Source organism: Amphiprion ocellaris, chromosome 2, assembly GCF_022539595.1.
Source record: "Amphiprion ocellaris isolate individual 3 ecotype Okinawa chromosome 2, ASM2253959v1, whole genome shotgun sequence".
Taxonomy (NCBI): Eukaryota; Metazoa; Chordata; class Actinopteri; family Pomacentridae; genus Amphiprion; species Amphiprion ocellaris.
This window is the reverse complement of record NC_072767.1, coordinates 13,792,379-13,820,228: the sequence shown is the minus strand read 5'-3', so window position 1 is coordinate 13,820,228 and position 27,850 is coordinate 13,792,379. Positions and strand designations below refer to the sequence as shown.

At 40.3% G+C, this 27,850-nt stretch overlaps 1 protein-coding gene across 1 annotated transcript in view; it reads right to left on the bottom strand.

Annotated features, from left to right (window-relative positions):
- gmds (GDP-mannose 4,6-dehydratase) overlaps positions 1 to 27,850 on the bottom strand; it is a 210,327-nt gene that overhangs the window by 140,647 nt on the left and 41,830 nt on the right. The window contains exons 5-6 of the mRNA XM_023277515.3: positions 1,808 to 2,000; positions 639 to 743 (exon numbers count right to left, since the gene is read on the bottom strand). Coding sequence (XP_023133283.1) covers positions 639 to 743; positions 1,808 to 2,000 — 298 coding nt within the window. The remainder of the gene's footprint in view (positions 1 to 638; positions 744 to 1,807; positions 2,001 to 27,850) is intronic.

The following is a 27,850-nucleotide window of genomic DNA, read 5'->3' as shown; positions in this document are numbered from 1 at the left end:
GCAATTTCTTTTGGACTGAAACTTTCTTTTAGTTATATGCCCACATTTAAACCTTGTATACAGAAACTACTATGTGGGATGTTGTGCTGTAGCTTCAGAGAGAGATTGGATTTCACAGTAATATGTGCTTTTGCAGTTCTTTATCAAAAGTTGTTTTGATAAATCACTGGTCACTGCAAGTCCTCGTCTACTCTACACCTGGTGATGACTGATGACTTTGGAGAACTAACATCACTCTTGTGGCATTCTAATTAAGGTTTATTTGCAAACAAATATAGCATACAGAAAAAAAATGGTCAAAGGAGGACAGGGAGAGATTTTGTTGTGCTTCAGGAAGAACTGTAACTGCCAAGATGTCTATTTTGCACATGTCTCATTTTGTTGCATTTGCAACATTAGTTACTCTGCATTACAACAATTTGTGAGCTGTATGATAAAGTTCAAGTTCGACTGCGTTTTAATTCAGTGTATTATTTGTCATTCTCTGTCTGAACACTATAAACAATAATTTGTTTGTTTCATTAAAACATTACTGCGCTCTAATGTACTTCCAGTTTTACTAATGCTCTTTAAGTAGGGTATACGTTTGTCTTCTCTTCTCCTAGCATAGCAAAATGCATGTCAGGCTTTTCACTCACCTCTCCTCGGGCTCTCGTGGTTAAAGAGGATCCCGTTGACAGCAAACATGTTATAGGCCTCTCGGAAGTTCACCACAATCCAGTAGGCATACAGCTTAGCAGCTCCTGACAGGAGAGGCAGAGGAGGAGAACGGGAACGAGGAAGACAGAATTACATCAGTACTAATTTACTTTAATTGAAAAGTGAACAAATATCACTTCAGGAGAAAAAGTTTTGAAAGCGTTTTTTTTTTTTCAGATCACTGCTCTTTAGATTCTAACTGTGCACGGGCTGATTTTCTCACACACATTAAGATGATTTATTCCCTCAACAAATACAGTAAAGAGTGGCAATCTAAGCAGAGAAAGACTCCTTGATGCCCTCCTCTTAAAAGGGCAGATACAAGACCATAGAATAGAAAAGGTTCACGTTTGTAACTACACTACATATCAGAGCTGAACACAGTATTAGGGAGATCATATTTCGACAGCAGGAGCATGAACCACAGAGTCCTGCTGACTGACCAAAAGCAGACTTGCACAAAAATCTCTCCCCTCTTTCCCTCTCTCTGTTCTTCTCCCTTCTCCTGTGATGAGGGGAATACCAAAGCAAATGAAGGGAGGTGTGCGTTGATTAAGACGCAGGTCAGGATGTACACTGAAGGTGAAGGGAGATTGCCGTGGCGACCCCGCCTCCCCCTTCCCAAGCCTAATTAATAGAGGAGCAGCCCTTCTACAGATGGTATGCACCTCCCATGCAGCCTCAGATTGAGTGTTGACAGATGGGGAAAGTGTCAGTGAGGACAGCATTTAGACAACAGAGAACATGAAACCTGATCGCTCATACACTTGTGCAGCCTCTGTGTGTGTGTGTGTGTGCGCAGAAACTGAGCGCCGTCGATATAAAGGTGTCTTTGTTAAAGCGAGAGCCACTCCAGTCCTCAGTCAGACGTCTGGCCTCGGGGTGTGTGGAGAGCTCAAACTCAGTCTGAGTGCTGAAGCCTCCCTTCTATTCACTCACACACACTCCAGGAAAAAGTGCGGTAGAGGCATCAAGCAATCTGTGTTTGTATGCCCTTACATGGCCATATGCAAGTGTTTGACAAATGGTGCAAGGTAGAAAAGGTTAGGTAATCCTTGTGTGTGTTTCCATGTGGATCTACAGCGCATTACGTATTTGTGCGTATTACCGTAAGGTGAGCGAGGGTAGAAGGGAGTGGTTTCCTTCTGAGGGATCTCCTGGACTTTGCCGTACAGCTCACTCGTGGAGGCCTGGTAGAATTTTACGTTATTGGTGAGACCACATGTCTTTATGGCATCCAGGAGACGCAGCGTTCCCACACCGTCTACGTTAGCAGTGTACTCGGCCAGCTCAAAGGAGACCTGGAAGAGGCGGAGAGAGAAAAACAGATAGAGACATAATTAAGACACCTCAACAAAAAATCTTTGTTATCTTCTATTTTGTTGTAGCCTCGATGTTTCACTATTTTATTGTGTTTATATTCACATTTGCCTTTTAGTCATTTTGTTTAGAAGTTATGGGTTGCTATTTGTAATTGTGTAGCACTTCAGTTCAACTCCTGCTGTTTTAAATGTGCTTCAGAAATGAGTCTGACTTGACTTCTACCTAGTTAAACTAAATCTTTAAAGGATCTAGAAGTGTTCATGTAGACTGTAGAAAAAATCATTAAAGGCAGAAATTGTTTGACTACTACTTGACTTAAGATATTCAATTGTTGGCCAAGTGAAGTCCTGCATGAAGAAAAGAAAATGTTATTTACTAGGCTTGTGCACTGAAGATATCAGGTCTTAAGTAAAATAAATAAAAGGAAAATGTTTAAATGCTGTGTTATTAATCCGCCAAGGAGGCGGAGTCTCGGCAGAGTTATGTGAAGACTCTGTCTGTCTGTCTGTCTGTCTGTCTGTCTGTCTGTCTGTCTGTCTGTCTGTCTGTCTGTCTGTCTGTCTGTCTGTCTGTCTGTCTGTCTGTCTGTCTGTCTGTCTGTCTGTCTGTCTGTCTGTCTGTCTGTCTGTCTGCAACATTACTCAAAAACGGATTAACAGATTTGAATGGAATTTTCAGGGAAGGTCAGAAATGACACAAGGACCAAGTCATTAGATATTGGCAGTGATGCAGCTTATAGTCTGGATCCAAGGATTTTGAAAGATTTTATCCAATGGAAATGATACAACGACCGAGCAGCCTTGGCGGAGTACTGCATTCTCTGATTGCTTTTCTAGTTTTAATGGTCAGTATTCAGAGCTGCAAGATGTAAATGTGAAATTTAAGATGTGAATTGATGTGACTGACAGTACAATGTATGACTTGAATCCGATTTAAAATTAGTTCAAAAAAAATTTTAAATAAAGATAATGGCTGATGAGTTTTCAAAACCAGTGCACACCAACATTTTAGGAATCATGCTCAGATAAAAAAGCCCTTTATGTCAGCCTTGCTGCATTGCCACTGTAAAATAACTACAACTCAGCTCTACCGTATCTGTGTTAAGAGGGGAAGGTGCTGTCACTATCCGACAACTCTGGTCTAGAATTGGAAGCATTTAGCCGGTGAGGAGTCAAGTTATGCATGATCAAGGTACACTAAAAATGATGTTGACTATGTCAGCAAATGTCATACTTCATACAAAGTCCCCAAAATCTTCCCTAAGAGAAGGTAGCAAGAGATGCTGGTGCACAGAGAAGGTGAGAGCAGAGCTGTTTCTGGAGCTCATCAGAGCAGATTGGGAAGCTCATACCTCAAACTTAATGCTCACATCTCCCACTATCCCTGTTTCCACTGCAGAGGACTAAGATGAGAGGGAACTTAATGAACACTTGGAGGGAAATTAAGTTTAAATTACAAATGGATGTGCGTGTACATGATTCTGTGTGTGCACTTGGACTGTGAGAGCTTGTGCGTGTGCCAGGTTGGCCTCAGGCTCCAAATCAGGCATGACGGTTAAAAGCCGTGCTGGTTAGTGGTCACCACACCTGGAGTGAGCGGCATGAGCCCTGTCTGTACGGAGGAAACGCTTCAGCCCTTTAGTGCTTTCACACCAGCGCTGTACACACGGCCAGATAAAGACCCCTTATTTAAAGCTGGGACCCAAGAACACTGGGCCTCTATTCCACTCATAGTGCATACACACTCATTCACACACACACACACACACACACTTACACAGAGCAGGTTTGATCAGGTTCAATTACACTCCACAGCTCGGTGTAATTACCTGTGACGCTGCACTCACGCTTTAACTTTGCATTCTGGCATTTTCATTTACATTTACATCATTTACAAGGGAAAGTGAGAAGGCACTACATACACACAGACACATACTGTATATTACATAATGGCAACTGCACTCATGTAGAAAACACAAGAAGGGGACAGAATAACAGTAATGTCTGTACAATAGAAACCAAAGAAAAAAGACACCACAAACTGAAGCCTCAAAAGTGACCAACTGAGAGAGTCTCAAGAGATTTTGCATGATATTTTCTGTGATCATCTGGCAATGTATTACAGTTCATTTACGGCAAATTGCATCTTAAGTCCAATGCATCAATCTACAAATCACAAATCATGCAGAGCCGCATCTGACAAATCAGTCATGGTACCTACCCATGTATTGTAAATGTACTCATTAATCAATAAGTCTGAAATCTAATTCGACTTATCAAAGCCCAAACGTAATTTTTTCCTTCAATTTGGTGATTTCAAGCAGTATTCCACCTAAATATATGTTAGATTAATCACAAACAATCATAATCTGAATTTGCTGCACAGTGGCTTGGTGGTTAGCACTGTCGCCTTGCAGCTGAAGAACCCTAGTTCACGTCCCTTCCTGGGATCTTTCTGCAAGGAGTTTACATGTTCTCTCTGTGCATGTGTGGGTTTTCTCCGGGTTCTAGGGCTTCCTCCCACAGTCCAAAAACATGCTGAGGTTAATTGGTAATTCTAAACTGTCTGTATGCGTGAATGTGAGTGTGACTGTCTCTATGTGTAGCCCTGTGACAGAATGGTGATCTGTCCAGAGTGTCCCCAGTCTTCACCCTAAATCAGCTGGGATAGACTCCAGCCCCCTACAACCCCAATGAGGATTAACTGGTGTATAGATAATTGATAGATAATAATCCGCATTTATGAAGCACTTTTCAAAAACTTAGGAAGACCTAAAAAAGGCAGCAAAATAAAATAGACAAGTTGGAGACAAGATGGAAGCTTTCTGTCACATTTAGTTTTTCAGTGTCTCCTCAAAGATGTCAAAGTGTGTACCAGTACTAAGAGGTGAGCGATGTAGCTTGGAGAGAGGCCATGAAGGGCTTGTAAAGTAATCAACAAAATTTTAAAATCTATCTTAAAACTTACTGGAAGCCACAGAAAAGAAGCTCAGGCAGGAGTGATGGAATCACATCTCCTGGTTCTGGTAGCAAAGCCTGGGAACTGAGCTCTGCACAGTCTGCAGTCAATCAGTAGATGTTTGATTCAGGCAGGTACAAAGGATGCCAAAGATGAGATAAAAGCACTTAATTGGTCTCTGGGTTTTCCAAAGTTAAGACAGATCATATTTGCCTGTGGAATCAGATATCAAAAACTTGGCTTTGAATGTTTATGCTTTGAATACCGTGTCCTCATTCTGTGATAAGATAGTTCTCAATGTCAATTTCAATTTCAATTTACAGAATTTCCCTCTGGGGAATAATAAAGTCGGTCTAAGTCTAATTTCAATCAAAGCTGAGCAAATTTGAACAGTTTTTAAAGGTTTGCTGAAAGTAAAGTTTTGTATAGTACACTACTGATTAAAAAAAGAGTAATTTTGGGATTGATAATGAAACCCATGAATGATACAAAGCCTACAAAACCTGCTGTACTCACTGCATGGCCAACATTTTGAATGGATGTTTTGCATACAGCTAAAACATAAATGGGCAACAAATGTGAAAATGTCAGGTTGAGGTTGTTTGTTGGAGAGTGTTGGCTCCTGATGAAGCCCAAACCTAAAACAGACAATACCTGCCTTCATGTTCAGTAAAAAGAGGGGAAAGTCACATACTCACACTAAATCAATTCACTCCTCAACAACAGACATAACGTACTCTCAGGTCTTTCAGGTCTACCTATGGGTCTTCACTTCCCATCCATCTCTTTATTTTGCTTTAGAAGGCTTTACAATCTGTACAGCTCTATGACACCCTTTGTGTGTAGGTACTCATTTCAGATACATAAAACTACAAGAGTAAAGAGCAATAGATCAGAGCTTCCTCATATAGATGGACAGGGATGCAAAGGTACTCTATGTCAGAGGTACAAAATAGAGCAAAATCAGAAATTTACAATACATAAAATTATAATGAAGATAGATTAACTTTAAACATCTGTAATAAGTACCCAAGAGGATACTGAGTCTCCTCCAGGTGCCTCCAAACAGATTTGATCCACACAATCTCACCTCCATCACACTACACAAACACACAAGAGGCAAAACCGAAGCACACCAAAGGAAACAAGCATACAGAAAGAGAAACAGGGAGACCTGCTCTCCTTGGACCTCATAAAAAAACGTATTTTATGCTACTACATCTCTTACTGAGACCCCCTCTCTGTCCTGTCTTCAGTGTGTGTGTGTGTGTGTGTGTGTGTGTGTGTGTGTGTGTGTGTGTGTGTGTGTGTGTGTGTGTGTGTGTGTGTGTGTGTGTGTGTGTGTGTGTGTGTGAATCCACTGCTCTTTCTTTTCCTCCACCAACGAGATCTGTGACACACACACACAGCGGGTATCAAAACCAGCTGAGAGGGGCAGGGTCCAGGACGCCTTGACAACTTAAATCAAACAAATTGCCTTAATGCCCCCATTCTCTGTCATTATGTAAGGCAAGGCCTGAGCACTGACGGTTTAAAGGCCAGACGTTTGCGTACACCACTCTGTGTGTGTGTGTGTGTGTGTGTGTGTGTGTCTGTGTGTGTGTGTGTGTGTGTGTGTGTGTGTGTGTGTGTGTGTGTGTGTGTGTGTGTGTGTGTGTGTGTGTGTGTGTGTGTGTTGGGGGGGGGGGGGCAGTCCACCTGGCAGATATTGTTCTGTTCTGGGAAGTCAGCCAGGCTCTGTCAGCATTGGGGGTCCACCGCCAAGCAAATATCCCGGTCCAAATAAAAAAAAAAAAAGCCATCCGTTTAAAAAGGTTCTAAATGTACAGGATATATGTGCTGGATTTGGCGGTTTCATTTCTTTCCTGCTCACACAAGGTCTGTTGAAATGCATGCTTGCGACTGGGGAATGTGACTCCACATGTGTGGGTGTGTGTGTGCACTCACAGAGTGTTAGTGTGTGTCTTGACAGATGTATAAATATGAGTTACATTTATTCAGCCATGGCCTCCCTCTGCATACCTGCATGGCCTTACATACAGGATAATATGTAGGCATTTGGTTGCATATACACAGCAGTACAGGAATGTAGGCTTCTATTGTGCAGTAAGAAAACAAAGAATGGGTCAATCACTCAACAGTACAGAAACAGAATTATTAAAATGCGCTGAAGTGGTTTGATTATTTTCAATTTTTATAACTTGTGTTTTCACTTGACTAGACAAAGATTCACAGTATTATTAGTCATATTATTAGATTATTGCAACAGACTAGCTCTTCCTACACAGTCTGACAGCAGCAGGATGGTTTTAACACCAGTTCAGCATCTTCTCTTGTGTTTAGATCCACAGGCAATTATACTGATTAACTTTAATTAACTAAACAAAAATGAAAAATAAAGAGATCACAGGGTATTTTTGTTTAACCTCGATGTCTTCAATTTGTCCTTACTCCAACTGTTGGAATGACTAATAAAATAATACGAATAATTAATCGGATGGATCGTATCATCTGTCTGCTAAAAGTCCTCCATATGAATGTGGTTATTCATGAAACACACAGGTAGATGTTTTAAATCATTATGTTTAAACCATGATTGCCATTATGCTCTTTTCTTATTTGATAAGTATATTTTTGTGTGTAATAGTGCATTTTTGGAATAAAAAATGTGTTAAATATTTGTATTTATTCTCTACAAAATTACATGGAACATATGGCTTACTGATTAACAGAAAATATCTAATTGCAATTTTCCGTACAAATATTGCCATTAAATTTGTGGTATACTGTTTTGCAGTAACACATGAGATACCGTCAAAAAGTGTGACTGCCGCAAAAGGATGACACGAATTTGCCAAACCATCAAGACAGTTTAAATCGTGGGTGAGATGTGCTGCATAACAGACACCCTAAACTGCAGCCCTTCATCATATTTAAATTTTAACAGTCTCTACAGATAATGGAAAACGCATATCATCTTTATCCTGTGTTATTTGAGAGACTTAAGATCTGACTGTGTCCAAATATAAACTGCAGTTTTTGTGGCATCAGATCACAAAATCCAGGTACAACTTTGTAATTTCATTTCCTTTTCCCTGCTGAGACATTATTTATTTGCCTGTCCTCTAATGTTTAAAGAAAGCTTAAGTTAGCTTTTAATTGCAGCCTAAAAGAATGAGCCACATGAATACTGCTGATTAATGACCAGTGTGGTAAACTGTCATCATATCTGGCATTCCAGTGAAAATTACAGAAGAAACTAGTGAAAGCAGGTCCACATCTATGCCTGTCACTTTCTGATTATTGTGGAGCACATTCTCAAACACTGAAACTCCAGCACATTCCTGCCAACCGCGAACACCCAAATAAAGAAATCACTGAGATGCCCTGGAGGAGACGACTGAGAGAGGGAGAGGCAGGTACAGAAGAAAAGAAAAAACACAGACAGACAGAGTAGGGAGAGAAAGTGTGTGTGTTTGCGTGTGTGTGTGTGTGTTTGCGTGTGTGTGTGTGTGTGTGTGTGTGTGTGTGTGTGTGTGTGTGTGTGTGTGTGTGTGTGTGTGTGTGTGTGTGTGTGTGTGTGTGTGTGTGTGTGTGTGTGTGTGTGTGTGTGTGTGTGGATAAGCATGGGTGGGGGTTTGTGGAGAGAAACCACAGTCAATTACACCTTTACTCATCACATCACAGGCCAACTGAAATTAGAGCGGTCGTGTGTTAACAGAGCAAAGACAAACAGGCAGAATTCCGTCCAGGAGAAAGAGGTTTAGATCAGACCTGGCAACCCACGCACCGCCAAACAGATCAATTACTATGCTTTCATCAGCTCAGCTTCACTCATCAGCTTCATGAGGTCAATACTCTATAAAGATTCCACTTTCCCAATGCTAGGATGAAGCTGCTCTCTCAGAGTTTGGAAAGTTCTATTTTTCTTTGCATCATTATACTGAATAGTTGTTAGGCGAAGCATTTTTAAACTTTTTAAAATTTGAGTAGTTTTACAGATTTTGCCGAGTTACTAAGCCACTGAATAGTAATTTTAAATTAACATTAACATTAACATTAAATTACAATTTTTTTTTTTGTGGTGAACATTAGGTGTCAGTGGTTTTATCGGCGTATGAAAAAAAAAGGTCTATTGTATTTTATTCATTTCAACAATTTATCAATCACTGCCTATAACACTGATCCCTATTGGTTAAGCACATTCAGTAAAATGTGCATCTCTTGCTTCCAGTACTTTTAATTCCTTGAACAACCACACTGTATGAATTAGAATAATTTGTGCATAATGTAACCCTCAGCTTAATGACAAACAGATCGGTTAGCTTAAGCATCAGCTTGGTTAAAGAAAAGATCATCTTCATGGTAGTACAAAAAGGTTGTCACTGCTAATGCCAACAGACCAACTACATGTTGTTGTGGTAGAAAGCATAACGCTTACAGAGAGCTCATTCTAAGAAATTAAAAATGTGAAAAACACTCATAGTTTTGGCACAATTCAAATTATGACTTCGTGTTGCAGAAATCCACCGTCACAAATTGCGTTAACATTACAAATGATTACATCATACAACAACACGATGGTGAAACGTTAACACTAATTGTTACTACAAGTTGTTATTCAGCAGTCAGTGAAACGTGGACCGTTGCAGGACAATATGATCCTAAACCTGCTGCTTGCTGATTTTTCCGTGTTTTCATAAGCTTCCTACTGTAGCCTAAGCTACAGTTGCTGTAAGCGGGCCCACGCTCACAGCCCACTCTCCAAACAGAGCGGTCCCTCCATCATCATGGGTTGCTGTGTTGTGATGAAACTTGAGGGGGAATCTCCTCAGCTCCAGTTCTGTCTTGTTGGAATTGTGTCACTCAAGCTCATCTGTGTGCATAAACACTCACACACCTGTTAGAAAAACAAAAGTGCTATTTTTTCCTCACACTGAGCCAATTTGAGTTTCCTTAAGAAGCAGACCTAACGGCAATTCGAGAAGAACTGGGAGTGAGAGATGTACGGGGGAACAGTGAGTGACAGAGAGAGTGAGACAGAGGCGTAGATGTATGATATTGCTTCATCTAGCATGCGTTATCTCTTTCATCTACAGTGCCGTTGCGCTGGGAACTGAGTGTTCTTAAAATGGATCACAATAGCAATATCACACCCCAGCCTGCGTAACACTAAATGAAACTACAGGTGTGACTACCTGACATGTGAACGTTCAACAGAACTGCAGTCACTACTTCCAAATATTAGAAACATTTCAGTAGTCAACAGGTAACATTGTACATATTGCAGAGACGCATACACACCCACAGCATACCAAGAATTCTACTGTAAGTAAATGCGTTGTCGATCGGCAGGTGACATTTGAAGGCCGAAGACCACATATAGACACAGTGACAAGCTGAAAACAATCCAAGCCTCTAAAGAGCCTTAATGACAGTGCACCTGAAGGAAAGGTTTATTCATACAGCCTTTGTTCAAAATGTGCTCCTAGAATAGCATATTTAACACGGTTTACAGGAGTTGCTTCATAGCTGTAATAATGAAGGACATCAGATTAATGGAGAAAAAGAATGAAAGCACCAAAAAAAATCAAGGTTTTTAAATTAGGTCTTTTATACGCTAAAGAGGCATGTCATGAGTGAAATAAGCAATCAATGCCATGGCTAAGCATTTCAACCTGGAAGCTGCAGTGTAACAATGACCGTCTCAAAAACACGGATTCAGATTTCCACAGCTTTATACACAACGAACCTACTAAACCAATACGGAAGGGTAAGTGAAGACAGAGACGGGGACTTTATAGATCTGCACATTCAAGAGGATGCTACAGTTTGAACTTACATCTAAGACATTTAAAGCAGGAATGGAAGATTTCAATGGGGAAAAACGTGTAAATATATAATTTCCACACACAGACATGAGCTTTCAGGGTTCAAGCAATAGCCAGAGAGTGATTTTATCTTTGACTTGTAGTAGCTGGTCAATAGTTCTTGATACAAAAGCTCAAATAATACTCTCTTCATCCACATAGCCACAAGAATCTGTTTAACATCAATTTGTTCTGTACGTCTCTATATGTCTGCATCAATCAGAGCCAAAATCTATGGTTGGTGGGTGTCCTGCACTGACCTAATCACTGACCTAGCACATGTGAACATATCTGCTTCTGGGCTCTGAAAATGCCAGACACCTAACCAGCAACTAAAAATCCCTAATTATAAATGCCCTTTACTGTTCAAACAGATGCAAAGAGGGTCTCTAGATGTGAAAAGGAAACTGAGAAATACAAACTGCTGGTCAACATAATAGCAACAATCCGTCCATTCCATCATCAGCTGGCCTATTCCTATGCACTTTCTCGTTATATGGCTATCCAGATGTATTAAGAAGTTGAGCTTCACATAACTGTGTTCATAGCATCATTAAATACTACAAGCAACAACACGTCCACATCATGTCCAATTATGGATATTGATTGCTTGTGTGAATGAGGCTGAAGCTGCAGCTACTTCTTATATCAATGGCAAGGTTTGTGTTTGACCAGTGCATGAGGTTCAGCACTGCAAACTCCCTCTTGGTGGTTCCAGGGCAATTGGAGGGTAGCAGGAACTTATTTAACCCTTTGATGCACAACATGGGTCAAGAGATACCCATTTTCCATTGAATATGGGTCACTTTTGACCCATGTTGTGCATCAAATGGTTAAAACAGGTTATTTTTAGTCAATGGATCGTCCAGTGAAATCATAAGTTAAGTTCCAGAATCCATAAAATAGTCACAAGCCGGGGGGGATCCTGCAGTGGACTTGTGCCAAAAGAACCAGTTTTGCATGTAATTTTCTTTAAAATCAGCCAAGAAAAATGACATCCTCACTCACTGGCACGTTGTTTTCTTCAGTTTTTAACTGTTTGATAAAGAATGTTTCTCAGGTTTAAAGTGACAAAATGTTATCTTCTTCCTGCAATTCAACAGACTATGGGATGAAAATTGTTGTAATATTGATTTAATGTTTCTTGGCAACCTCCTTTAGAACACCAAACGATTTGTATGAGCATTATTTCAAAACAGATTCTATCTTTCATTTACTCAGATGTTTCTTTAATTGTGGCTTTTAACTGCATGCACAGTTAAAGTTCTGACACAGTTAGAAAGTGACGCCGCATCCTGAAATGTTGTTCTACTTAATAGACAGGGTTAAAAAAACAAACTTCAGTACTTTAAAGATAAAGTTCAAGGTGCACATTAATTTTTAAAATCTGCACAAGGCATGACATGCATCCACCTACTAATCCCACACTGATGTTCACTCATCATCACGATCATATCGCTGCATTTTTGTGTTTAATTACAGGCGTCTTCTGCTCCGTTAGTGCAAGCGCCGCCGCAGCTATGGCAATGAACAAATACAAGTACACAGATCAGGTGGATCTGAGAGACAGATGGAGATGTATGAGTGTGGGTAGTGTATTTGTGGAGAGATACGTGCTGTGAGAGCGTATGTCAGGACAGGTAGACTGAGAGTTGTAGATGGACTGTCAAACTCAGGATTTATGCAGTCGAGTCTGGAAAGTCCCTGTCTGCCTCCGGGCACTCCACTCCACCCTCTTTCACTCTTTCTCTCTTTTCCTGTGCAGCGTTTTCTCTTGATGACATTCATGTGAACAGGTGGTGGCCAGTCCCTCCACAGATCCTGCCCTGCTCAGTCTCTAAGGGCACCAAAAGGCTGGGAATTTGAAGGGTGTCCGAGCCAGTGCAATCAGTTTATGGTCCAACACATCATTTTATTCAAATAGTTTTTCCCAGTGCAACTGCCAGACACACTTCTTTGCAAAAGAGTAATGTGACAAAGCTTCAATGTATGTTACGTAACTCTGAGGTAATACTGATGACAAGAATGTATCCAAAGATCTCTCTGCAGATAGTCATAGTTTGACCAAAAAAATGGGAAAAACATTCTATGTACTAATATCACCTTTTTTGAGCATGTGAAAATCTGCATTTGCTGTGCCTTTGATTTGGGGCCATCATAAGATGGGGAAGTGGAAAAGGTCATTATGAAGGGTCAGAGATACTTCTGTGAACAATTTAATACTTTTTGCTCAACAGTGGAAATGATCCAAAATCCAAATTTAAAATAAAGATTGCTATCACATTCTGACAAAGACACAACTTGAGCTACTGTATGGTGAGTATTTATCTAACCATCCATCATCTGTACACCGTTTTATCCTCATCAGGGTCGTGGGGGCTGGAGTCAATCCCAGTTGACTTAGGGTGAAGGCAGGGGACACCTGGACAGGTCACCAGTCCATCACAGGACTACATACAGAGACAAACAATCACACCCACATTCACACTTACGGACAACTTAGAATCACCGATTAACCTGAGCATGTTTTTGGACAGGCTGCACAGTGGCTTGGTGGTTAGCACTGTTGCCTTGCAGCTAGAAAATCCCTGGTTCACGTCCCTGCCTTCCCAAGATCTTTCTGCATGGAGTTTGCATGTTCTCCCTGTGCATGTGTGGGTTTTCCAAAGGGAGGTAGCTAAATGTTGTGTATAAAGGGATGGGGGTATGTGTGCAGTTTTAGGGTTTTTTCCTTTATTATATGTCGTGTATCTTATGTGATTTTAGTAGTATGTTTTCTGTTTTATGTGTGCTGTGCAGTGTACTTTTCCTTTGTCTGAAACAAATTTCTCCCAAGGATGACAATAAAGTAAACCTTGAGTCCAAAAACATATAGGTTAATTGGTAACTCTAAATTCCATAGGTGTGAATGTGAGTGTGATTGTTTGTCTCTGTATGTAGTTCTGTGATAGACTGGTGATCTGTCCAGGGTGTCCCCTGCCTTCACCCTAAGTCAGCTGGGATAGACTCCAGCCCCTCAACTAATAGGGAGTAAGCAGTGTATAGATAATGGATGGATGTTTTTGGACTGTGGGAGGAAGCCGGAAAACCTAGCGAAAACCCACGCATGCACAGGGAGAACATACAAACTCCATGCAGAAAAATCCCAGGAAGGTCTGGATGCGAACCGGGGATCTTCTAGCTGCAAGACAAGACCACAGCACCACTGTGCAGCCCGGTGAGTGTTTAAATCATCGAATTATTTGTCACACAGAAGAAGAAGACAGAAACAAAACCAGTTGTTTGCCAACTACTAAAGAGAAACAGAAGCAGCAACAAAAAAAATAGTCTGTCTATGGGACAAAAGTCTTCAGGAACAGGTATTGATTGTTTCATGCTATCTGGAGGTGAAGACAATGAAGGAAGTAGAAACCGCTCATCATTAAATATTCACTAGATGAGAATTTATTCAGAAAAGGTGTTTCCACCTCATTATTACAAAAGTAGAAAACATTTTTGAGAAACTGATTTTCTTTTTTCTTTCTTTTAATACACAGGAAAAATAGGTCATTAAAACATGGCTAATGAAATGGTGATATGAGTGACTGATGCTCGAAACTATTTAACTACTGTTGGCAAAACAGTAATAGTGTTTATTAGGAGAGCAGACAGCAGAGGTGTATTCAAATAGCCCATTCCTTTAGCACTGGATCAGAGTGCCTGAGATAGGAACTCCCTGAAAAAGTCACTCAAGACAAGAAGAAGCCCTTCATTCCTCAATCGCCTGATCTACCCTGCAGACATTTACCACCAATCAGTCACTACCTCGCAAACATAAACACGCCTGTAAACATGGCAACAGGTCTTACTGCAGTGGGCTGTGGTCATGCCCTGGAGGCTGTGTGGAGCAATCACGACAATGTGAGCACACTGACACACAAGAATACACAGGTAGAAACTGTTTTATTACAGTTTTCAAGAATTAAGGGAGTGTAAGACCATAGCTATATTACAGCAGCTAATGATGCTGACTGTAGGAGAATGAACACTGACAAGTGTTCATTACAGAAGGCAAGCAGTGAGCCATTGCACTGAGACCTTTGATTGTCTAACTCTAATTCAAGAATTTAAGGATTAAAAAGTTGTCCCCCAAGATAAACAAAGACACTAAGATCAGCATTTTGTGACCAGCTGCACTGACTAATGGTGCAAAATGAGAGATCACTGAAGTCACAGGAGCTCACAGAGAACTGGCATCATGCTACGAAGCCACATACCAACTCTGTGCATGCAACATCATTGTTCTGGAAAAGCTTAGTAATACCCGTCTAAACTACAAAGAGAGACGTGCCTTTTTAAGGTCATCCACTTTGAGGGTGGCTGTGTAAAATGTGGTGTTTTTGGGGGGTTCGTAGTTAAAATGGAGATTCTCTAAGACAAACAACTGTAATTGGAGATAAAATTAAATTAATTGTGGTTGAAAACAGATTTCAAACACAAATTTTTACACTAAATTTCAACAACAACTGGAAATTAGACTTACTAATTAAATGATTAAGCTCTCAACTATCGCTGGCTGATTTCACACTGCATGGAATATGTCTACATCCACACTAATATGTTTCCCTTTAAAGTGGTGGTTTGAAACAATTTGATCTCCACCCAGAAGAGGATTTTGACATCATTTCAACCTTACTCTGTCCATACTGACAAGCCTTAAAACATAAGTCACATGCACAGTTACATTCATTGTGGTAACTGTTTCCTGCAATTCATTATTCATGTTGAATTAACCACTGGTAATGAAGGTTCGTCTATGCTAATATTTGCACTGATAATGTGCTTTAGTGTGATTTATTTCAGGGTTCTTGCTTTTTTAATTGTTGTTAAATTTCTTTTTGACTCAGAGTCACGTACAAGAATTCCAATGTACCTGTGCAAATGGCAATAAACTCTATTCTATTCTTGATGTCTTTATATCTTCTGGAAAAAGGTCATGGGAAAATAGCCATATGAAATGACACTTAAAACCCAATCAGAGAGCAAACAGAGTCTGTATCATGATTTCTAAAAATCTCCATTTCTTCAAGACCACAGTTTTCAAATTAAAATGGGGTCTGTATCATCTCTGTTTAAGAGGTCCTAAAATGCCAGAGTAGTATGAACACTAGGCATAGCAGAAGTTATGTGTTTTTGAATAAAAAATGAATTAGTGTGGATGTAGTTTAAGCCAGGGCCATCAAGACTGAAAATGTGTTGTAATGGCCAGAAAACAGGTCTTCCACATGTTGCTGTGTCAAATCGTTTACCTCACAGCTCCCTCTGTATTTAAAAAAACTGAAGATTTCTTGAATAAGTACAATTATAATAGAGCTCTAAAACATCATCTTGTGAATCAACTGATAACATTAAATCGTGTTAAATATTGTAGTGCAGTCCAGTCCATCACCTGCTGCTCCTACAGCAATCTATCCTGCCTTCTTCACCAGGTCTTAAAATGTTTTGGAAGAAAATCTGAAAATAAATCAGTTTTTGTATCCTGCACTCAAAGACTGACTTAAGTTGTGACAACTGCAAAAATAAAGTTGCACAAACATATTTACTGAAGACTGTACCAACAAATACATGGAACTTAATTTGTTTCATAGAGTAAACTATTACAAGACATCAATATATTTATTTATGCATATTATTTGTTGGGTATTTTCTTTCTGTTGTGTTTTGCTATCGTTATTATTATTGTTGTTATTATTACTGTTTATAAATGGTGGTATTTTGAAGTAGCAGGAAGAATAGATTTACAATCATTTGTGTAAGGAGAAGGGGTGGGATTAGATAAGTTTCAAATTCTTCCCACTCCTTTTTGAGCAAGTTATCCATTGCCTTTTGTTGTTGTTTCTATTTGTTTTATTTTTTTGTAGACATGTTCAAAATAAACTTTCAAAAATCAAACTACACAGTTACCTTTCTGTACAATTTGCAGCCCCCTGTGTCCTGTGCATGTCTCTGTAATGGTAAACTGCCCTTCTGTCCAGAGTTAAAGAAGAATTATTTTGATTTTTAAAAAAGCTTGATTGTTTCTGGTGCCAATACCACCACTTTGATAATCTAAATACTGATACAGTATTTTTTTGTTGTCCTTCTTCTTCGTCTTCTTCTTTTTAACTGTATTTATTAATCAGAATGCTTATAAGCATGTGTCTTTTCTGGGTTTTATTTGTGACAAATCTCTGAGAGACCTGACTTGCTGAAAAGCTGTCAAATCATTACAAATATAAATGAATAGTGTATTAATCTTGTTTTGCTTTTTCTTTTCACTGAAAGCCGCTGAATTACAACAGCATCCTAAACTACAGATAATAACTCTCTTCCTCTCCTTCTCTCCGTGTAACTCCTCACACATTTTATCAGCTGACCAGGACCAGATGACTTCAAAGTACGTGCTCAGAGGTGGGGTGATGAAGGACCTCCCACATCTGAGACCCCCTGTTAGGGCCAAATTGATCCTCTTCACACCTCCGCCCTCCATCCTTTCCCACCCCCCTGCATCCTCAGCTCGAGCTGCTGCTGCTCCATTTGGCTGCAATCAGCGGCCAGCATCATCTCTGATTAGAGAAGGCCGGGGTGAGGAGAGGGGGAGGAAAAACTTGACAAATTGGCACATTCTTTTCCAACTACTCCCCCTCTTTTCTCTGTCCTTCTCAACCCTCTTTTAACCCACTCATGCACCCACAGACCCCACTTAAATCTGGCAGCACCCTTGTCGACCCCCCACCCACCGATCTTGAAACACTCACTTGATGAATGCTGTCCTTGTGAGCAAAGGAAGCCACATACACACACACACACACACACACACACACACACACACATGCAGACACACACGTACACACACACACACACACAAACCCCTGCCCTGGTGCTGCTTGTATGATCCTTAAATAGAAGTGAAGTTTTAGCGACCACCGCCCCTGCAGGTGCTACTTCTCTTTGGTTACACACACAAACATGTATGGATTCATATGCATACACCACCATAGGAACACACTCCCATAAATACACACTCTGACCGCAGCTGGCCACAATAGCGCATACCAACACACACTCTGGCGGCCCTGGTAGCTGTCACAGAGCCATGTGACCAAAATGGAGCCCAGATTCTGATCCAACATTATGCTGAATTACACAACTTCTCCTCTCTCTCACCACTTCTGCCCCACCTCAAACCCCACTCAGTCTGTCCTGGCCCACCCAGGACCCCCTGGACAGAAGCAGAACAACAGCTGCATGTGTGTACGTCGTAGAGAAAGGAGAACGAGCAGGATCCAGGTTATGGCCAGGCAGTTACATGGTGCCTTGTGGTTATAAATACCTTCTCGTCTGTCTTGCAGAATCACTGAAAGTGTCTCTTTGGAGACATTTACGGGCTGTGTGTTATCCTGGTTGCTATTCGCTGATGCTATTTGGATGGCAAAGGCACAAAACAAAGGACTGATCCTGACCTGAACAATAATGCATGAAGGAGCAGTAGACTGATCAGATGAAGGCTTAAAACAATAAGGATCCTTACAGACACCTAAATAACTGGGTTATGGTACATTTCTAACTAGTTTCCACAAAGCTTTGACCTGTAATCATATGATCAAAGCTAATTTAACATTAATTACAAGGAATGGCAGTAGCGAGTGTCTTTAAAGTTTTTAAAACATAAAAAGCACAATTAAAAAACTGCACTAACATTATACATCAGAGTCTGTTTCCAGGATGTGAAAAAGCAGTATAAAGCCTACTGTGGCTCCAGAGGAAGCTGTATGAAGTCTGAAAACTGTCCTCAAGTGGTGTCACTGTACAGAATGGAAACACAACAGTGTGTCATTTTATGAAAAAATGAACAAATGTTGAATCCGAGTAAAACTGAAAGTCACGCAAAAATTAAAAATAACTCACTTTCTATACATTAGTATGAAAATTCTGACAAATTGTTTATGGCTCTCACTACAGATCTTAGTTTCAATGACAATTGTAAATGGCAGCATTGGTTCAAATATGGTCAAAGTGTGTTAGACTTAATTGTAAATATAACAATTATCTAGGTCTGCAGTGTCCAAGTCAGCTGGTTGATATATTCTAATCTGATCAAACTGTCATTGGTTGGACAGTCACTGGTGTTACTGTCATCAGGAGGAAGGTGTTACATCAACAGCCTTCCAGGACTAACTCAAGAGGAGGAATAGACTACCTGCAAACATCCCTGAACAACTTATATAAATCCATTCATTCATCCATTATCTATACACCACTTAATCCTCATTAGGGTTGCTGGAGTCTATCCCAGCTGACTTAGGGTGAAGTCAGTGGACACCTGGACATGTCACCAGTCTATCACAGGACTACACATAGAGGCAAACAATCACACTCACATTCACACCTAGGGGCAATTTAGAGTCACCAGTGAACCTCAGCATGTGTTGGAGGAAGCCGGAGTACCTGGAGAAAACCCACACATGCACAGGGAGAACATGCAAACTCCATGCAGAAAGATCTCTGGAAGGCCAAGACGCAAACCGGGACTCTTCTAGGTGCGAGGAAACAGTGCTACCCACCAATCCACTGTGTGATATAAATCTACTTTCAGAAGTCATATAAATATAGACAGATACATTCTGGTCTGCTGAGACTAGTCTTTCATGTTGAAATAGAATTAATTTGGACTCATCGGGCCAGTGCACACTTCACACTATTAATGTATAACATGGTGATGTCTTGTCTAACAACATGAGGTGCGTCATAAAAAAAAGATGGCGTGATGTAGGAGTGGCCAACCTTTCCCATCCTTTCCCAACCCCATCGCACCAACAGCTTTCATCTGGAGTGGATTAGAGACATTAGCACTTTCTTATCTCTACGCCTTCCTCCATGTCTTTCACCATCTCCCCCCTGTTCCTGTCTTTTTCCTCCCACACAACACTCGCTCCCTTTATTGCTACATCTCTGTACCCAGGCATTCTTGAAATACTCTAAAAGGTGCAAGGTAAAAGAAAACAACAGGTTTTGTTAAGTGAAGAGGTTGACAAAAAACAGTGAACATTAGGGACAATGGACTACACTGCCAGACTGTTATTAAACTGTTATGCTTGCATTAAGAAATATCTGGCTCAGATACAAGGATATAAATCAGCAAACAGGCTCATATTTTCATATGCACACTAGCCAAATCCACTCTGCTCAGTCTGAGCACACAAAGTATGTGGTTCAGTTAAGGAAAGAGAAGTGGATCAATCAAAATCCTGACACTGTGATTGCCCGTGCATACATGCACACATAAAGGCATTGTGCATGATGATCCCAAATGACCGTACTACACCATCTAAACCAGGCTGTTTGCATGTGTTGTTAATCGAATGCGCAACAGCCTTACAGATATCACAGGAGCATGGAGGCTAAAATTAACTCAGCACTTCTAAACACACACATACACACAGCTGGTAATCCATATTAATACCAGTCATCAATCTTGAGATGATGGCACGTTAGGCTGTCCTTATTGGGAAGAGATATCACAGCATGCTTAGTGGGAGTACGTATTGCAGAGTCTGGGCCGTGATGGGAATTTAATCTCTGCCATCTATCTCTATTAAAATGGCTCCAGATAGCCGATGGGTTTGACTAAGGTCTACCAGAACTACAATGTTGCTGACGCCAAAGATCACAATGGGTACACAATATTGACGCAAAAACCATGACCAGTCAACCAAACACACAAGCTGTGTGTTGAGTAGTGACCACCCGGCCGGACGACGACTGCATTTTGCTGGAACTTCTTTCAGCAGCTCGAATTAGCGGCCATCACAGTGGATCATCCTTAATCATCTCTTCCTGTCGTTTTGCTGGATATTCTATTTAAATGCCTCCCCTATCCTTCCTCATAAATTTTGTGATGTGAATGACACAGAATCTTCAGCTTTTGTTTTTTAATAACCATTTGTTTGTGTCGGTGTGCTTGCAATAGTCCTCACAATAACAAGTTCTGGCCGAGACTTGGGAGGATTATGAAACTCACTTCTATGTAGCCTTGCAGACTCACGGAGAGCATTAAATGCAGCATTATTTCAATCTAACTGACTACTGTGTAACATTTTTGTGCCCTCCTCATGCTACTTCTCATAAATGGTACAAACACAAAGGGAACAGGAACACCATGTGAGTTACAAAAACAGCTGTGACAACAGTTTGTAAGGTGGTCAAATGTCTCACCTGCGCATCCCCTAAAGTACACACTCCTTCTGCCTGCCAAAAATTAACTAATAATGCTTTAATTAAAGTCCCATGATGTTACTAAAGAACATGGTGTAATGTACTGCAATAGATTTTCTGGTTTGTGCAGGGAGTAGGTTATCTGACGAATCTTTTCATGTATTTTTTTCTTCTTTTTCTTGATTAATGCTTGGAGGAGCATGTTTTGCAGGCCAGACTTACACTGTCTTTGTTTCTATGCTGACACACTCATGTGAGTTAAAAACAATCTTTTCCAAAGCCACTGCCCTAAATATTACTCATGTATTATTACCTTGATAACTACAGTTTCCCTCTGTGTGGCCGTCAGCGTTAAGATCTGCTTGTGTCACCTGACCTGAAAATACCATCAACATATCATCAGCAGAAACTCATGATTCACACTTTTACAGACCCACGTGGACACACTAAAGCACAAATACACACGTACACACACACACATAAAGGTTAGCAGAAGACAATTGCCTGGGTTCAAGTCCAACCCAGCTCCACCCGCCTCTCTCACCAGGGCGGGAACATGGGAGCAGGGGTCGGCATGCCGGGTCGGACCGTTTGCGGAGTGGCCGGTCTTTGAAGGAGGCCTGTGGCAGGGAAGGGTTTTCGGGAAGGGGAAGTGCTCTGCTGGAAGTTTTACATATCAATGGAAAGGCTTTCTCCGCTACACAGGGCAGCAGAGTCGCTTTCCTTTATCTTCCAATACTTATCCCACCACAACGGAAAGACAATGTCAAAGAAACATGCAACAGGAATATTTCCAGGAAGGGACAGCCTAAACAACTGCAATCCAATCCCTGAAGGGGAACATGCTTGTGGAATGTGCTGTTTGAAACTAAGTCATGCAGCATTACTGTATACATCAAGTGAAAATTATAGGAGAAAAACTTTTGTGACTAAAATAGTCTTGTGCTGAACGAAGAAATATTTAGTCAAAGGCTGACGGACAGATCATGATCAGCACACAGGAGGACAAGGCGGAAGAAAGTCTTCTGACCCCAACTATCCCACGATCCACCAGCAACCTGCCTAAACCACAAGCTCAACCTCTGGCTGTCCAGCTGTTTGCTCTAAAACAAAACATAATTGCATTCACACAAACTCTAGCAGGCAGGAAGTTTGAGAGTAGTTACAGAGGAGTGTAAAAGGTATTCTTTCAGTATAAAGTCTGACAATGAGTCGCCCATTAAGTCCAGTTATGTATATGTACACTTTTAGAGAAGCCACCCTTGAAGGTGTAGTAACAGTCAGGTGAGAAGTGTCCACTTTGACACCCTCAAGTGGCAGCACTAAGTAAGACATTGGGACAAAAAAAAAAAAAAACATATCACAGTAATAAAAGCTCCAAAAACAATGAGGGGAGGTGCGCAATGAGGCTTTTCTATCAGCACTGTGAAACTGTAGAGTGCCCATTTATAATTTAGGTCACACTCCTCCTATTTTATCCAAGACCACACCTCACGGCTGCAATAACAGAGGAGACTGATGTGATTCAGCAGTCAAAAAGTACTGTGGCATAAATAGAAATATGAGGACTGTGGCTAAACAAATATGTCTACACTTGGAGCGCTGCTCATTTTCACATACAACTTTTGGGAACCGAGTCATTCCCTGCAGAATGCCTGCCAGACTGCCAGAGCATGCAGTTCACAGAGTTACAAAATAAGGTACACACTGTCCATGTTGTTGTTTAGTGAATTAATTTGTTTGGTTTCAACCTTTGCCCCACCAAAATCAAGTGACTATTGACTATAATCTGACACACATACGATACATTACAATCATATCAATTACTATGTACTGTCAATAGTCCTGTTAAAATGACACATTTCAACGTACATTTTCAAGCAACATATTAGAAAAGACAATGGAAATGACACAATTACAACAATAATAATAATGAAAACTTTGCAAAAAAAAGTTTGCAAAAGGTTTTTTTTTTATTTTAAAAAAAGTGATTCTGCACCATGAGAGACAGAAACACCAAAAATGAAACTCACATGACTGATCAGCTGTTAAGTAAACAGATACTTTATAAAGATTTATAAAGTAACACCTAAAGGAAAGTTTCATTGCAGTCAGTCTGTCCAAACAGCACCGCTGAGAGAGGTGTGCACTGACTATAAGGTTACTTCCAAATCAATTCCCAACAGTAATGAGACCAGACTAGTCAGGAACAATAAACACTTAAAAAGGAAATTCTCTCCTCTTTGGCACCTTTACATGACACGTACAACCATCTTAAAAGCTCATCAGATTTACTGCATGTAGTAAAATTGTGCAAATCATCAGCATTATTTAATATTTGTCAAATTGTTTCCTTTAATATGTTTTGGTAAAAGTATGTGGCAAATTTTTATATACTTAAACACATTTTAGAATCCATTTAGTTCCTCAAAGACATTACCTCCTGAAAGCTATCATAGCACTACTAAAGTTATTGTTGTTTCAAAGCTTTTAACGGAGCGCTTAGTTATGCTATCAGAAGACGGGTTTTGTATTAAGAATGGAAGAAAAACGTCTTTTACGTCATAATTTCATCTTCTTATTGAAGCATGAATAAATCAATAAATGGTCCCAACATGATTTGGTACAACTCACTGCCAGTTTATGCAGATACACTCATATCTGGTGTCCTCCTCGTTTATGTTTATCAGCGTTCTCTGTCCTCGCCTCCACTCCACTCCTCCGCCACAGCAGCCAGAGCAACAAAAGTCTCACCTCAGACCTCTGCTTTCCCGGTACGGCTGACCACAACCTGTCCAACCCGGGTCACCTTACCCGTTTGCTGCGTGGGAGCGGATACCGAGTTGGGCTCACAGAGACCCATTCAAAGCCACGCATATGAAATCCCTTCCTCTGCAGTGATACCTTACACTGCATCTGCATATTCACATATTCAGAACCCAGTGTTCACTTCCTGGCTGTTTGAGATTGAGGGAAAACAGGGCACAGATAGAGCTGGTGTGTTTCCATGAGTTATCAAAGGCTTTTTGTCATTGCTTCTTGGAAACCAACCAAGGGGCAGCATATCTCACACAAAACTCCTCAGACTAAGCAGGTACTAAACAGAGACGCCTAAATATCTCGGTAGGAATCGGAATTTTATACACTACTATTCAAAAGTCTGGGGTCACCCAGACAATTTCATGTTTTCTATGAAAACTCACACTTTTATTCGTGTGCTCACATAACTGCACAAGGGTTTTTTAATCTTCAGTTAGCCTTTCAACACCATTAGCTAACACAATGTAGCATTAGAACACAGGAGTGATGGTTGCTGGAAATGTTCCTCTGTACCTCTATGGAGATATTCCATTAGAAATCAGCCATTTCCAGCTAGAATAGTCATTTACCACATTAGCAATGTCTACACTGTATTTCTGATTAATTTAATGGTATCTTTGTTGAAAAAAAAGATTTTCTTTCAAAAATAGGGACATTTCTAAGTGACCCCAAAATTTTGGACAGTAGTGTATGACGAAATCAATCAAAACGATAAGACTGTTGATTTCAAGCTAATAATAGGCCACATAACTCATGTCTATTCTCTAAGACACACATTAGTTGTGGAAAGCAATGAGAAAAAACATATTGTCAATGTAACTGCCATTTGAGGAATGCAGCTGAGACCTGCCCATCACGTAGCCGTCACGGATCATCTCTTGATCCAACAGCAAGTATCAACAGACGCACACATGGAGAAATGAGAGCTTCTATTGTGTCTGTGACAATCTCCCAGCGCGGTTACACTTGTAAGCAAACAACAACATACCACAATGACACTCCTGGTACTTTGCCAAGTCAGCCCTGGCAGCCGTTCCTCTCAGCTAATCACAGGCTCATTGAAGGTTGATGGTTTTTATAGTTTTTTTCTGATCCTGCATATGGAAAATGTCAATCGGTAGAATATAGATCAATGCATTCATTCACAGCATGTTTAAACAGTTAACATGAACAGTCCCTGATGCTGTCAGTTTTTTTCACTCTGCTCCTTTCTTTGGAATCACTGTTTGAGATATGGCAGTGCTTTTGGATTCTTTAAATGTCTTGGCAAATATAACAATTACAGCTAATGAGAGATGCTTCACACAGGTGACTTGAAAGGGCAAAACATAGTCTTGCATGTGGGAAACGGCAATTAAATGTAACAAACAGGATTCATTTCCTCGAAAGCCCAAATCAAGAGGCATTTTGAACTAAACTACATACACTGTCGGAGTCAAACAAGGTCTAAAATAATCCCAGTTTGAGGCAATTTTGGAACTAACTTATCCGATTACATGAGTTACTCTGCGACTAAATAAAGGATTAAAGTTGTTAAATAGCTACATGTCACATTTCACATCAAATCATTTCTGTCTATAGTTCACTTCAATGACAAAACCCAACAAACAGCACAGCAGCCACACAAGTGGCTTCCTGACAGCAGCAACCTACTATTATGATGCTGGTCTTCTTGGAAAGTTGCAGACTTACAGAGAAAGATCAATTTACTGCTGAAACCCAAGTCTGAGCTGATCTCTGTATTATCTAATCTCCACGTGTTGATCGCTTCATTGTTTTTTGCTTTGTATTTGAAAATGGGCTTTGTTTTCCCCCTCCCATTGTTTGGAATGTTTCTATTTCTTTGAATCCACAAAATTAGAGACTTTTTGAGGTCAGTTCCATATTTATGAAAACCCTCAAGCCAGTGCTATGTGCACATGTTCTCCCAAAGGAGGACTGACTAAGGTTAATTATTGTAAATATCATCTACCACCGATCAGCCACAACAATGAAACGACCTGCCGAGCATTGTGTAGGTTGCCCTCGTGCCACCAAAAAAGCTCGGACCCATCAGGGCATGAACACAGCACCTTTGGGAGTGTCCCTTGGTGTCTGGCACAGGGACATTGGCAGCTGGTCCTTTGGGTCCTGTGGGTTGTGGTGTGGGGAGTCGTTGGACCGCACTTGCTTCGGCACATCTCACAGACACTCGATGACGTTTGGATTTGGGGAATTTGGAGGTCAGGTCAATGCTTGGGCTCTTTGTCACGTTCATTGAATGTTCATCCCAATATTTATGAAGTGCTTGAGAAGTAATCAATATCCTGAGTCAATAATGTAACCGTAAAGTGACATATTCAACTTATACATTGAGGCTAAGGGATTATTATCTGTCAATAAGTTTGATGATTTATCATTTGATTGTCTTTTAATCACAAAATTCCTGGCATTAATGGTGGTACATAAATATACAGACTCTGCATCTGTTAATGATTTTGCAAAAAGAATAAAATCCCCATGACTGCCTTCTACACCCACTGCATTGTTTCTAATGCTGTGCTACATGTAAGTGGCCAACTGAGACTACCAGTGTTTCTACGTACAGAACAATGATAGAATCAGTGTCATGGTGGTAATCTGTGTTGACTATAACAAGGTTTTAGCACTAAGGACTATAAATTCCAACAACTACAGTACACTAATACCCACCATGTGATCCAAAAATCTGCAAAAATAAGAAACAGTAGCATAGAGACTTCACATGTGGTCGTGATAGGCCATATTTACTTACTTAACCCACAAGTCAAAGTCAATATATGAGAAAAGAACCAACTGTAACCATTACAGCAGGGCTGCAACACCACAGTTACCCATGGCTAACTCTGTGCAGCAGTGTGTGAGCATGCGTGTGTGTTGTTGTGGCTCTCCCCAGGGCAGTAAGGTGCTGACTGACGCTCTGGTAATGCCTCCATGTCTCTTAAATGTGAGCACGGTCTGCTCTCACTGAATGAAGACATGTCAGTGAAGAGCAGAGGGAGAGAGAAACATCTGGCTCTGAGATGTTCTCTCTCTCGGCTGCCAAAACGATACAAGTTAAGACACAATCCAGAGAAACAAAAGACGGCGGAGCAGGATCCAAAACTATTCAGCAAAGGCAGGCATCACCAGCTGTGGAGGCTCACACTGTAGCTGAAATATTTTTACATTCAGCAGACTGTAAATAATTGTGTGTTACTCGAAAGCTGTATCTCATTATTACTCGCATTGAAAAGAAGAGAAGTTACAAATGATGTATTGCTACATTCGTTTTTGACTTCTCAAATTAGAAACATAAAAGTAGAATTAAATTCTGAATCATCCTGCTGTCAAATTTAATACTAATATATTAATTGAAAACATAGAAAATGTTTTATTAGGATTAGTAGCATAAAAACACTATAAAATATGACAAACTTCTGTATAATTTAGTGCAACTACACTAAACTAAAGGGTGCTAACATTTTTTAAGCTTTTATTGTTAGATTTTTGTTTAGAATGTTGGAGATGGTCATCACCTTTATGTCAATACTTATTTTAAAGAAAGTAGTTCATGGTTAAATGAAAGTTTTGATGAACCTTCAACCTTGTGATTAGTGGAGAACCTGCTCTACTACCTGAGCCACCGCCAAACTGCAACAATATCCTCTAATTCTGAATCTTTTCTACATATTATTTAATTCAATAGTTCCTGATTAAAATTTTAAAAAGTTTTGCCAGTTGTTGACTATATTTTATCGGCACACATCTTGTGCTTTGACAACATATAACATTAGCACACGTATTGAAAAAAATAATGAACAAACCCACCACTTCTATCACACACATTTGTATTGAACATCACCATAACAAATAGTAAAGTGACTATTCAACAGTTAACACGAAATTACAGTTACGTGCTTCAAACAACTGCAGTATCGTCCTACCAC